Below are 14391 nucleotides of genomic sequence, written 5' to 3' on the forward strand. Positions count from 1 at the left end.
AAAGAAGAATTATGATCACACAAGTATTTCCCATCAAATCTGCTGTTTCTGTACTTTACATCAATTGTGACCATACTATATGGATATAAGGACTACTGATTTTCTCTCCATAGTGTCTGGAGAGAAAGTACCAAAAGATATTGTAGGTACCTCCCAATCTCACCAGCTCTATTTCTCCATCAGAGCTGAATGTGGAAAGGCTTTTCATGGAGTGGTGGGCTGAATAAAACTCAGCAAGCTGAAGATGAATCATGATAAGATGGAAACATTGAATTAGTGGTTCCTGAGTCTAGAATTCAGGATGTTTGCCTGCCCTGGATGGGGCTGCTCTTCATCATTGAAGTGATGATGATTAAATTCATCATTGTCATTAAAACCCCCAAGAATCAATTAAATCTGTTCCAGGACGGGGATAACTTGAACGCTGTGACCCATGCATTGGTAATCTCATGACTGGACGGTTGTTATGTTCTCTGTGTGGAGCTGCACTTGAGGATGGTTTGGAAGATGTAATTACTGTAGAATGTTGCAGCAAACTACAAAGATGTTGAATGGAGTCCCTGGCCAAGTACATACAACACCTGTTTTGAAAGAACTATACCTGTTCAAGATATTGCTATCTTGAACATATAAAGACCTAAACAACCTAGAACCAGGTTACAAGAACGATTGGCCCCTCCTGTATAGACTACTATGATCTTCAGGAGCACCCTTATTATCTATGCCACACACTGCACAGTGCCATCTGGCAGTAAGAGAACAACCACCATGGTCTGATCTGGAATGACCTTTCCTCTGTAACATTGGAGTTTGCAGAGGAACACGTGCTTTCAATAATTACTAAAAACACACTTATACGCCTTTTCTCCAATTGTTAAAGTATCTCAATGCCAGTATGCCTTTTAATGATGCATTGTTTTATAATAAGTTGATAACTGTTTTGGGTTGTTTTTTTTAAGTGGGAAGGGTTATAGAAATGCTCTAAATTAAGATTGCTTTTGTTTGGTTCATTGGTTTTACAGAAGGTTTCAGTACTTTAACAATAGCATGGTAATTCAGAAAGGCAATAGCTCTGGCATTTTGCACCCATTTTCTGAAGATAGAGGTGGATAACTCTTTACATACTGTATGTCTGCCAGTCATGCAAACACTAGGAGTTAGAGAACCCTTATGAAACATAAATAAAATAAAATGGAACCCTACTTAATACCTAGGTTAATAAATCTACAAAGCATTTTCTGTGACTTTATGCAGAGGAATATTTCCTTTGGGTTGTTTCCTATCCTAGCAAAAGGTAAAGATATTCAAATAGATGCATGTGCATGTCTTCTGAAAATGGTGGTCATTTTCTGTTGCAAATTATAGTACTATTCCAATTTAAATATTTTATCTGTCAATCATAAAAAACAGAGGAATTGTACTTCTGTTTTGAATCAGTGTCAGATTGACGACCTTACACAACAACAATTCCCAAATGAAGCCACAACAGTCAAGACAATTTAAAGACAGTATAAGGAACAAGTTAGATTGCATTAGGATCCATCTGGCATTCACAAGTGTGTTGTAAGAGGAGTTCCCTCTATATCTGCCTTTGCCATCTCTTCACACATTTGTTTGCCTGAACCATGTGAGCTGTAAAAACATTCAAATGTGCAGGTTTTTTTCCTTCTTCAGCACTACTTCTAGTTACTTTCAACATGCTGGTCCTGTCATTATATACCAAGCTTTTCATTTTAATGCTTGAGTATTTGTTCAAGACTGTAGATTTTGCATTTTTAATCTTCCCTAGAACAGTGGTGAATAATGGCCTCTGGCAGGAGATAATGAAATTTTCTTAATTTATATTTTCAAGCAGAAGCCTCAATTGAAAATGGCATCCTATGGCCTGGAGACATAGCTCTAGTGCAAGTTTCAGGGGAGCTGTAATAATAATGCAGTGCCAGTGGTGACAGCGAATGGTAGGACAGTGAAGAAGTAATTTAAGGAAGAAAAGGGAATGTACCAAAGCTTTATTGTAGCATATCTAATGATCTGCTGAAGATTCCCAATGGCTTTTGGAGCATGACAGGAGAAACTAATGTTATCTTGCCAAACCAGAAGCCTCTGCTTAATCAGCAGAGCAAGACCATTGATTAAAACACCTCACACAAATAGATTACACATGGAATCTCATCTTCGTACTTTTCACTTGGTAAAGTGTAATAATGAGCATAAGATAATCAAAAGAAGAGCAAAAGCAATTTCTCGGGAATTGTATGAGTCGAGATTACAGCGGGAACCCAAACAAATTAGAATAGAAACAAGGATTGCTTTTAAAAGCCAAGTGCATGAGAACAAACTTCAGAGTACACAGTGATAAACAAGAAGTGGGCAAGGGAAAGATACAAAACTGCGTGCACTATTTTTTGTCTTGGATCTTTTTCTACTGATGTGTGAAGAGCCGAGCCTGCATTTGCACAATCATTCAAATGAGGTGAGCCAAGTTCAGCATCTCACTCAAGCTGTTAATTAGCTGGCCATGTTTGATTTTGTATTTCCCTCATTGCCATCTCTGCACTCGTTTAATTGAACCTTTCCATATAAATAAGGAAAGAACACTTTAGTAAGAAAAAAAAACTTTAAAACTTTATATCTTAATATAAATAAGATAAAACAAATCAGCATTGGTTTTAACTATACCATTTTAAAAAGTGAGTACATTATAGAACTGTGGCTGTTATCAACACATTTAGAGCGTTTGTTGAATCCCAAAGGACCTGCATTTTCCTCACAGTGTAGGTGGTGGGAGGAGATGTTTGAGTGTACATATGCTCCATTTGTAGAGACCTGGGATTCCTAATGGATACATTTGCAGAATACTATTTACACATCACCTGTCTCTACTTTTGCAATAATTGGAAATTTATATTCTCTTTTCCTTCCCACCCAACAAAATAAGTTTATACATATATCTCAGAAACACAGTGTTTAGAGAACAACAAGTATAGTCTTGACAAAATCTATGTGCAAGCCTTCCAGGATCAAGGGTCATTCAATGTTGTTGCCTGTGGAACTCTGGAATAAGGACTGGTACTAAGAATAAGGGATAACTTGTCATCTTATCCAACATATGAATCGGGAGTTGCAGCAATGTTTCAGATGTCCTGTTCATAAATAAGAAGAGAAAAAGAAAACTTTACCACCAATGGGTTTGCTTATTTATACAGCCGTCAGGAGGCTGGTATCTGCCTAGTAAATTTATATGCTGCCTTTATGCCATGCCCATATTGAGTGATCAGTCTGGCTTTTCTTTGTCAATATTGAATAATCTTGATCCTATGTCAGAATTTAAAAAAAAATTCTTCAAACTCTTTATTTCTTTCTCTCCCTCCCCCTCCCCACTCCCCTGTCTCCTTCATAATTACATAGAAAGTTTCTTGATCACACTGAAAGGAAAAAAAAAAGACACAATAGTGAAATTCTGGGTTGTATCTAATTAGCCTCTCCACCTGACAGAATGGCTTCCATAAGCAGAACAAGAAGGGTTGGGAGTAGAAGACTCTTTCAAGCAGATTTGAGGGTATGTGGGAAAGAGATTGGATTTCACCCATGCAGCAAACCCTAATAGGGATATGTTTAAGTTAGAGGATAGAAGCTCCAAGGGTCTATATGCATTTATACTAATTTTGAAAAAGTGCTCACATGTATGAATCTTTCAGAGTTTTGTAATAGTTCATTGCTACTGGATTATATAATGAAATGCTAAGTGAGAAATACTTAAGCTGTGTATGAACTTAGCAACCAGTATTGTTTTTATTCTTAGGTGCCATTTGAAGTTGTATAATGATATATATGTAGGTTGTCCTGGGTATGAGCTATAGAAGAACAAGATAGAACTGTAGAACTACATATACACGAGAGCAGTCATTTATATGTAGTTTTCAAAGTTCCACTGAGCTCAATGGGAGTTACTTCTGCATAGATGTGTAAAGGATTTTGCACTCATAGTGCAATTCTATACTGGTTTCCTCAGAAGTAAGTCCTATTGAGTTTCATTGCAGCCTTATTTATTAAGGTCTCAATCATTTGTATGTTTTGACAGAAAGGAGTCCTATAATTCCCAGCTTCCCTCCAGCCAGCCATGCTGCCTGGGGCATGCTAAGAATTGTGGGACTTTTGTTAAACACACATAGGATTGAACTCTGGTCAAACATTTCCCGCTAGTAGTTAGATTATTTATCGTAGGGATTTATAGCCTCTCCCTCAGTGTAGAATAGCTGAAAATGATCTTTTACTATTTCTTTATTCATATAGTTTTGATCATTTACCTGTAAATGTTCAAAACTGGGCATGCAGGTGTGATTCTGTGTGATTCAGATAATGGATACCTGCCAATGAGTTCAAGAATATACTCTTAGAAAATATATACTTTGCCTACTAAATTGATTTAGGACACAAAATGTTTTATTTTCTTTCCTTACGCATTGACATTGAAGTATCATTGCAGACTCATAACGCTGAATTTTTTTGCAACAAATAATACTATTGGCAATCTGTCCATAGGCTGTCTACTAAAACCATTGAAAAACACGTTGAAGGAGAAAGCCCATATGCGGCTACTAGCAATATTATAAATTTGTGAGTACTTAATGGTCAGGATGGCATGCAGATTTTAAATTTTTTAATATATATATATGTATGTATGTATGAATGCATGCATGCATGCCCAGGAAAGCCAAATTCCATTACTTATATCGTTTTGGCAGTCCGCACAATTTTTGTTCTTAATTGCATAAAGGAGCAAAGTATTATGCAGGTCAGCCTCCTTGACCAATGGACATCTTGTTCAACCACCTATGTAAATACTGACATGTCACCAACCATATGCTTCCAAGCATATCTTTATACATGTAAGGGCTAGTAACTTGCCTTAAAAATGGGACTAAAATTCCTGGGTTGATTTCTTTGTATAGCAGAACAACTTTTTGTCCTATTGTGAGGAGTTGCTGAATATATATTGCCTGAGCATTTTGTTTGTACTGAACTGACAGACCACCATCAGCAAAGGGCAGCAAAGAAACCATAAGCATTCCATTGGTTTTTGGACCTTACCTGCTGTGCAAGAAACTGTTAATTTCTGTTGATCTGGACATTTTTCTGAATTCTAAAGTCAATGTAGTCTTCAAAATGTATTGTTGCTTTATTTGATCTGTAGCCTACTTTTCCTCCAGACAAAATGGGCTTCAAGGCAGCCAAAGGTACTTTTAAATAAGATTAAAATAAACTCAGTTAAAGCAATAATTTAAAAAGCCTTCTAATAAATCATTTCTTGAGTGTTCAATGAACACTCAAGTTGTACTGAAATTGTATAGTTTGGCAGTCTTTAATACTCATGTAGCATAAGAATTTAATGCTCAGCTTGATCTTGCACCTGTTGGCAGAGGACAGATGTCAGAAACTCCCCGACACAAGACAGATTTCTTCAACTTGTGCAAGGGTATTCAGTAGTGTGGGAAGTGCTTGTAATGCGGGAGTTGATATATGGCTGGAGTCAAAGGCTAGACTATTATTTTAAGATCTGGCTTCCTTTCTTTCAGTTTACTGACAAACAGAACTCACCCAGGAGATCAGCCAAGCATTCTTTGTTTTAGTCACCAAACTGTTTCTGACCTTTTCTTCTCCTTCCTTTGCTTTCAGAGTAAAAAGCTGAAAGTATTTTCATTTTACCACATTTAGCTTTTTAGTTTTGAGGTGTAATGTTGTATCCATATCCAAAATGGCAATTCATTTTAAATGACCCTTCAAAAGTACAAATTCAATTATATGATATTTGTCTGAAAGCTGCCACACTTGCGTTAATCTAGTAGCTTCTGATTTGTACAGTTCTGGGTACTAGCTGCAGGTGGATTGGATGAACATTTTTCTTCTTCTTTTACATAAACCAAATTTAAATATTTTAAAGTCCCACTGATTTTTCACAGCCTGTAATCCTAGTGATAATTACTTGGAAGTCTCACTGAACACAGTGAAATTTACTTCTCACTGCCTAGATGTAGGAGCATACACTTAGGGTAGTTAATGTTCCCACTCATACCAGGAGGTCTTATATCTTCATTACACAGATCTTTTTTGATCTACTCTAATTTATAGTCAGTATCTCCGAGAAATGTTTTCCCTAAATTAAGTATAATCCTATACTTAATTATATGAATGTAAGTCCTATCATATTCAATTCATTTTAACATAGACATATATAGGATTGCATTTGCTTGATTTCTTGTACACAAATAGGGTAACATGAAAAGAATTAAACCAACAAACCAAAGAAAAGTTTGGTCCCCTGACTGGAATTATTTTCAAGGAGATGTCTTTTCAGCAGCAGGTTTTTAAGGTGATTTGAAGTAACAGACAACTTTAAAAAATAGGTTCTGCTTGATTGTTTATTTTTTGTTTGGATTGTATTGAAGGTTTTATTTTACTGATTTAAACTTATATTTAATTTATATCAAATTAAATTAAATTTATTTGTTGTTGTTTAGTTTGCACTAGCATAGTTTTATGCTTCTTGTTAACTACCCTGGGGGTTGCCAGACAGAAGGATGGCAGAACATTATCTGAAATAAATGAAATAAATCTTTAAGTTCTATTAATGCTGTTTCTACTTTCTAAAATTACTGTCCTAATAAGAATATCAACCACAAAAGTTCATCTAGTTATTAGTTGTCTGAAAAATTATTACAGGCTTGAACTGAAGATGTAGTGCAGTACTTTAACGATAAAGACAACTTGCGGGTTATGCCAACAATAGTTGTGGTGTCTACGGTTTATAAACACAGCTGTCTACGGTTTATAAATTAATTCTATTTTAATGTTAATCTGCTTACTCTCCCTCTTCTCTTATAGGTGCAACAACAGAACTCAGTGTATAGTAGTTACAGGATCAGATGTATTTCCTGATCCTTGTCCTGGAACATACAAATACCTCGAAGTCCAATATGAATGTGTCCCTTACAGTAAGTACACCCTTTTTGTTCTTGTTCACTCCCTGTAGCCTTCACAACTGGTGCTGGAGCCATACTACGTGCACAAAAGAGCATGTGTTTATGGCCTGAGAACCATTATGCATGTCGAGCACTTGCAAACGAGGGCCTCCAATTAGCTTCGCAAAGTGCGGAAAGGAGCCATAGTATGATGCTGGCCAAGTGTCTCTCCATGTTCTTGAGTGTTTGGCTTTTAAGGCTACCACGGTTTCTTTTTCTTTTTGTTCTTCACAAAACCAAACTTTAACTAGCTATTCAAAAGACTAGCTAGGAATTTGTACTTCTGTCTATCAAATTGGCCTGACATGCAGTTTTCTAAAGAAATCATTGACTTGCATTTTAATCTTAAGCTGTTTGAAAAGGCTATCTGCTGTGGTAGCTTTGGTTCATGGATGGAAAATTTCATGAACGTATCTAGGAATGATTTCCCCAATTTTTAAAAGTTGTTTCTTATAAAGGTTTGTTTTCATTATTTTGTTTTTCACTTTGACATTTGTTCCTAAGTACTTCCACAAGGTTTTCAGATACATTCTTTCGATCAGTGGAATACTATTATTTGAAAATACTTTTGTTTGGTAATACTTTATTCAGGGATCGCTAGCATTTATGTATGTCTGTTTCCTTGACGTACATACTCCACAGCCCTACCAACCAGGGGATGAGTCTCTGTTCAGCAACAGAATACAAGAGCCTCGGCAGACCTGAGGTAGTCCACAAGACTTGCAGTGCCTGCCTTAAATCTGAAGAGTTGATTCATCCAATTTCTGAAAAGCCGTTTTTCCTCCCTCATAATGCTGCTGTTCCAAGTAAATTCAAGTGTTGCCTCTGTTTCTTCCATTAGAGGAAGGGCATTGCCTGTGACAGTATACTTCAGCAATGCATCAGTGGTGCATCAATTTATTATAAATGTGGCATTGATGTTTTCAGTATACAGCAGTTCTTCAAACGTAATCCCCTTCCCCTACAGCATGGAATGTGTGGGGAACACACAGATTCTGTGAAATACAGTAATTAAAGATCAGTGGTATTTATGCAGTTTTTCAAAACTTATATTCAAACTCTACTTTTTCTTTTTAAAAAACTACTTTTTTAAAGGAAAAAATCTATTTCTGTGTAAGCAATATTCAATACTGAATCATTGTATTGGCTTTGCTGGGCATCAGTTAAAAGCCTAACACAGAACACCTTTTCTTTTTATTATTGCTGGGTATTTCTGTATTTCATTGTGAAATGGATGCTTGCTGTGGTGTTACTTTGCTGTGCCACTGTAGATTGGAAGCTTACTGTATATGCTGAACTTTAGCATCTTTTCACCTGTCTTACCATTGGTTGCTCTTTGTGACCATTCTTCTTGTGGCTCTTTGAAGAGGGATATATTATCTTTATGTAACAAAAAAGTTTTATATCACAAAGTCATCTTTACATTAAGATCATTATTTCTATTCCTAACATCCTAGAAAGAGACAGTGAATGTAATTTCAAGCTGTAACACCATCCCAATGCCAAGATGTTTATATTTCTTTGGTCAGATTCTATAGGATGAGGCAGTAGTTTAAAAACAAATGTTATTTTCAGATTTCAGATCACTTCCCATGCTGTTTTAGGGAGACAAGTGTGGATATGCCCTGCTGATTGGGTTTCCTGTCCTCAGGAGAACAAAAAAAAGTATTTCTTTTACAGTTAACAGAAGGATACTCTGCACGGCACTGCCTATGCAGAACATTTAACATGTAGTTGTTTTACTCCATATCTATATCTGTCTCCGTGTGTGTATTGTTACTTTTCTTTTCATTATAATACTCTTCTCAGTTGCTTTGTGCAGGACTGAAATGAATCAGGTTCTTTTCTGATTCATGTATCAAATGATAATTTGGATAAATATAATTAGATTTGGTTTGATGTGGATTTCATCAATAATTGACTTTTCTTGTTATGCTTTGCTATTGCATATTGTTAAAAATATAATGATGGTGCTTGCTGTGTAACATACACTTCATTTAAAGAGGCAAATTTGGTTGTAGTCCTGCATTCAAGTGCATGTGCTGAAGCATCTGCTGAATTAAAATCAGTTAAGCATACATAACCAGGTCCAAGATTACAGTGCTTTCAACAATCCATCAAGTCCTCAGCTTACAATTTCAATTGGTAACCTTTAAAACTACTCTAGAAGTCTATCAGAATAATATAGTAAGACATACTTGCTCTGGCACATCTCTGTTGTACATTTTAAGGATTCATTTAGTTATAATCTTTGGGCCAAACTAAATATCGTGTTATTCATATCTTTAACCAAGTGTGTATCAAATTATTATTTTGCAGCCAGTGCGAGCTTTCCTCCCCTTGTAGACAGCAAATGTAGAAACAACCTGTTCAGACTGCAACCACAGCAGGGTGAAAATTCTGCTTTCTTTACATCATGGTCTTCATCTCCATCTCAATATTATAAAAGTTAAAAAGCAGAGTCTGGATTTGTGGGATGGGGAATCAGCCATGTAAAAACTAAAGATAGGAATACCACTTTAGTCTGTAGCAAGTCAAGCCTGGGTTTTGCTTGTGATCTGTACCGCAACCTCGTCTTTGAAGGTACTGGATAATTGGAGAGCTTTGATGAAACCCATAACTTCTCTTGTGCACACACATTATTTAACCTGGGACATTTGAATGTGCTATCAAACTAAAGTATACCAATAATTTATAAGCATGTGTATTTTCAGTTTTTACATATATTAAACCATAATATGATAGGGATGTTGAACCACTTAGTCTGAGAACTAAATTAAATTTCAGAGAAGCTCTCAAAGCCAGCTGCCAGTGCTAAATGGGACAAAGGCAAAAATGATTGGGCCAAAATACCAAAACTGTGAGCATATTTTAGTGGAAAGCTCTTGTTGCCAGCAACTAAGCCTTAGGAGAGGCATTTTAACCTTTGAGAATGGTATGAGGGGAGGAAGCACTAGGTAATATACATCAGACGTGTATTTTCAGGATTTATAAAGAGGTAAAGAATTTAGATTGACTGCCAAAAATTCAGCATGAATAGTAAAAATAGGTACACATTTGTCATATATACATCCTCTGATTTCCTATAGTCATTCAAAATGTTTCAGCAAGCTTATTTTCTTATCTCTCTATTTACCATATCAACCTACTTTTCCATATCAAACATACAGCTTGATTCTCTCAGTAAAGCCAAATTATGTTTTGTGTGCGTGTGTTTAAAAGGGTTATATTCTTTCTGTAATTGGGTTGTGCAATTGTCAATACACACCTTGAATGGTCTGGATTTGCAGCAATCATTGCCTGCCCCCACCAGTATCTGAAATATCTGAAACTTGCATCTCACTTCTGCTGGAAGCCTGTAAAATGCTGCACTTAAGATTGTGCATCCTATTTACTTGCACCGAAGTGCCGTATGGTGCAATGTTATACTCCCCTGTGCTGAAGTTAATGCACTTACAATCCATCATGTATTTCAGGTTCAAGGCCATGGAGAGACGAGACCATCCTTATCAGGCAGTACTCATCTCCTTCGGTGCTCCTTCTCTGCTAGTACAGCTGTGATACAATGCACTGTCAATTACTTTTATTTTGAGCATGATTAGTGAGCATGAAGGGGGCTGACTGCACAGTTTCTAAACTGCGGTCCTAGTTTTTATTGCTGACCCACACTTGACCTTTTGGCAGATAAACATCTTTGTTTAAGATGTGTACTCCCACGTCTGCTCAAGCAGCAATTTCATTTTCTGTCACTTTCAGCTTAAGGGGTCTTTGAGGTATGAGCAAGTTCTCCCCCCCCCCCCCCCGCTCCCCATGATGCCATCTTAAGCCAAACATCAATGCTAAAAAGGGTGTATGAACAGGAACCCAAAGTTGCTAAGAAACCCCTAACCTATGAAAGGAATAAGGTTAGCGGCTGGTCACTTTAGAAATCAGGAAAAAGCATTGTCTTAATGACTACTGAATCCTCAAGAAGCAAGAAGCTATAACATTTATTTAGGGTGCAATCCTATGCATGTTTAGACAGGAAGAAATGCTATGGCTCTCACTATTCCCATTGAGCCATGTTGGCTGAACAGTGCTCAGTGGGAGTAATACCACTTTTTCTTGTCTAAGTATAGGTCTGAATTTTATTTACCTTGATTTATAATCTACTGTGCAACCTAGATGTACAGTGAAATATATATGAAGGAGAAGAAGAAGAATTTTGTTCTTAAAACAAGTTCAAGATTACTTATTAATAACCTTTGTTGAGGAATACAATCCTAGGGTTGGGTGAGTGAACAAGGCAAACTTTTTCTTTTGTCCAAGTTTAGTAAATGGTAGCCTAGAAAAAATGCCTGAAATTAGCCCAGGTTACATCCCCTTGCTGTAAATTCAGTGTTGCTCCCCATATTATTTTGGGGTATAGATATATGTCCTTCAGATCGAGATGAAGAAATGACCAGGGAAAAAAGGCATAGATATGCACTTTGGATTGTTTTCTCGATATTTCTTCATCTTATGTCACTCTTCATGTCATATTTAAGTTTGTGCTATCTGTGGAAAGAACCTAAAACATGAAGAGGCTTACACCCCAAACATTCATTAAACTGAAATGGAGATTAGCTCAGAGAAGTAGTTTTTACCCCACTGTACTTAACAGTTTCTTCAGAAGAAACACCTGTATAAACATAGTGAAACTAAAAAGTGTGTGAATCAGTCTTGAAGCATGCATGATGTGAACCAGTTACAAGACATCTCAGAAAGCTCCACTAAGTTCAATAGAAGATACTCCTAGGTAAGATCAGGAGGAGTAGACATCCTGGTTCCTTTTGGGTAGTTTAGACTCTGCTTCCATCAGCTGCAGTAAGCATGGCCAATAGCCAGGGATTGTGGGAGTTACACTCCAAAACATCTTGAGACACTGAATTGACTATCCTGGTGTGTAGGATTGCAACCTAAATCTTTCATAGGATGAGACCCTCAGTTTGGAAGCCACAGTACAACTGCCACACTTGCTCTGAGCTTTCTTCTGTGCTCCTTATGTTTCCCTGCCTTTTGAGTTCCCTGTTTTGTATGCACAAAGCAGGATAGTCTACTACACAGCACACAGTTGTTATTATTTGAGAATTCGTAATTGTCCAAAGCTAAGAAGTTAGCAGGTATTTAACCTTCATATGAATTATGAAGTAAAAAGAGGAATTTGGGGAAGATTGGTTACGTTTACTATAGTAACCATTCAGTGTTCATATAAGTAGTTTGCTGTTCAGATATGACATATAACAGGAATGCAATAAAAATCAACAAAACTCACAGCTATACTGGGCTGTACTTTTTTACTGATTCTGCTTCCTGCTTTGTAATAGCCCTTTAAAATACGTACTTAATGACTCGCTTACTCTGTTTAAAAAAAAAAAAAACATTTCTACTGCCAGTGGTTCACCTGCCCCCTACAAAAAATACCCCTTCCAGCAAGAGAGATGCTTCAGTTGAATTGCTGTTAAAATCAGAATTCTAAAACAAGCTTAAAATGCATTGCTTTGTCCTTGAATAAGAGTGTTGTTGATTAAATTACAGAGAAATTGAGAGCACCCCACTTGACATTTCTCTCAGTTACACTGCACAATATATGTTGATACTTCGAATAACCTAAGTCGGTCCTTTTAGGATTAATAAGCCCATCAGAAGCACCACTTCCTACATCTGTGCATGACATTTTATTTTAAGCCTTGCTTGGACCCAGGAATTCAGTGGAAAATACACAGAAGTGTTTTATTCTCTAGCTGTTCTGATTGGACTTTGCAGCTTTTGTTTACTTTAGCAAACCTATCTCTCCCTGAAAAATGTATAGCTGTATACAGTGTACCCACAACAGACATGGCACTAATACTTTTTGGTATCCTTGACGTTATGCCATTGTTCTACTTTTGTTTATTCTAAACAGGTACAATATCATTTTATTTTAATATGAAATAGTTTAACATGTAGTATCATCAGAGAGTTATTAGAACTGAATTAAAACCTTTAAAATCTGTTCAAGTTACTTGAACATACTCTGTGCACTTGAGTACTGAATTGATGTGGAATTGCTCACTGCACCAGAGATAAATCAACTCTAGGAAAAGTGGGCAATGTGCAGTAAATGTTAGGTACAAATAACTTCTTCTTCATGGTCTCTGTGCACCACACATATTGTCTCCAGAGCTAATTAGTATGTGGTAGGAGCCTCTCCCCTGGGCATCCCCTGGAATAAGGGAGGTACTCCCACCTGGTCCTTAGAGTTTCTTTGACCACCACCATGGGTGTATCGGGAAGTTCTTCCTCTGCTGTCTGTAGCACTCCCCTTACCTTTTCCTGCATGAGTCCTCTCTCTTTTAATCTAAGTCTTACTCCCTTTTCCTTCCAGACTCCTCTTTAAGCCTTTTAAAAAAAATTAAAGCACATACCTCTACCTTCTTCTCCACTATATTACCACTATATTATTGTCCTCACTGTCCTATGCTTCACATTCCTTAGCCTTCTTTGTTTCATCTTCCTGTTCCCTGTGAATGGCACCCAAAGCACCATTCAGAAATTGTTCAAGGTGTGGCAGCAAACTGCCCTTAACTGATGAGCACTTGCTGTGTCTCTTCTGCCTGCTACCACTGCCTAGCCTTCACTAAACAGGCAAGGAAGCATAGAGCCAACTGCCTCAAGACAGAACTCTGAACCAGGGTCCTCCATGGAAATAGCACCTCTCAACCATCAGAGCAACCATCAACATCTGGGGCTCCATCATCCTCCAGGCCAGCACCAGCAGCAGGGCCTTCCACGCTTGCTTCACAAAAGAGGCACTTAGAAGGTGGCAAAAAAGACAAAGGCCTCAAAAATGGCCAATCCAACCAAAAACAAAGATGGTGGGAAACATATGAAGAAACACCATTATAAGACATCCCCTACTGTTCACAAAGATGGTGGGAAACATGGTGCCAGAGCCTGATGCCAATTGGCTCTCCTCACTGGCACTGAGGATGGCCCAGAAGATCTCACCACCAATGTGGCTGGCAACTCTGAGCTCATCCTTTTGGAGGGAAAGTTATGAGAATCCTCACCGAGGCAGCAGGACCGAGACATGCCTCCCCTCCCTCAGTGATCCTGGGTATGGCCTGCTCCATTGACTCCAACAGGCATAGGTTCCGATCCCATTCTCTCATTGCTGACTGCGATTTTAGACCTGAATGGTCAACATGCTCACACAGAAGGGACTATGTTGCAGTGTTCTACAGAGAGAGCACGGGGCCTCCTTCGACCTTCAGTACTTGGATCAACTGCGTTGGAGCCTGGCATGCAACAATAGACCTCCAGTGCTCTGTGAAGCATCCAGACCCAAATCAAGACCATCTACATCCAGGTC

General features: G+C 37.6%; 1 protein-coding gene across 17 annotated transcripts in view; it reads left to right on the forward strand.

The window, feature by feature from the left end:
* The window catches only part of ADGRL2 (adhesion G protein-coupled receptor L2), a 425162-nt gene that overhangs the window by 334597 nt on the left and 76174 nt on the right, over window positions 1-14391 (forward strand). For all 17 annotated transcript variants that reach the window (XR_006414954.1, XM_044432483.1, XM_044432481.1 and 14 more), the window contains one exon: window positions 6883-6992. Coding sequence is in view for 16 of the 17 variants with exons in the window: in XM_044432483.1 (XP_044288418.1) it covers window positions 6883-6992 (110 nt within the window). In the remaining variant the exon portion in view is untranslated. The remainder of the gene's footprint in view (window positions 1-6882; window positions 6993-14391) is intronic.

Source organism: Varanus komodoensis, unplaced genomic scaffold (genome assembly GCF_004798865.1).
Source record: "Varanus komodoensis strain SLA01 unplaced genomic scaffold, ASM479886v1 scaffold24, whole genome shotgun sequence".
Lineage (NCBI taxonomy): Eukaryota > Metazoa > Chordata > Lepidosauria > Squamata > Varanidae > Varanus > Varanus komodoensis.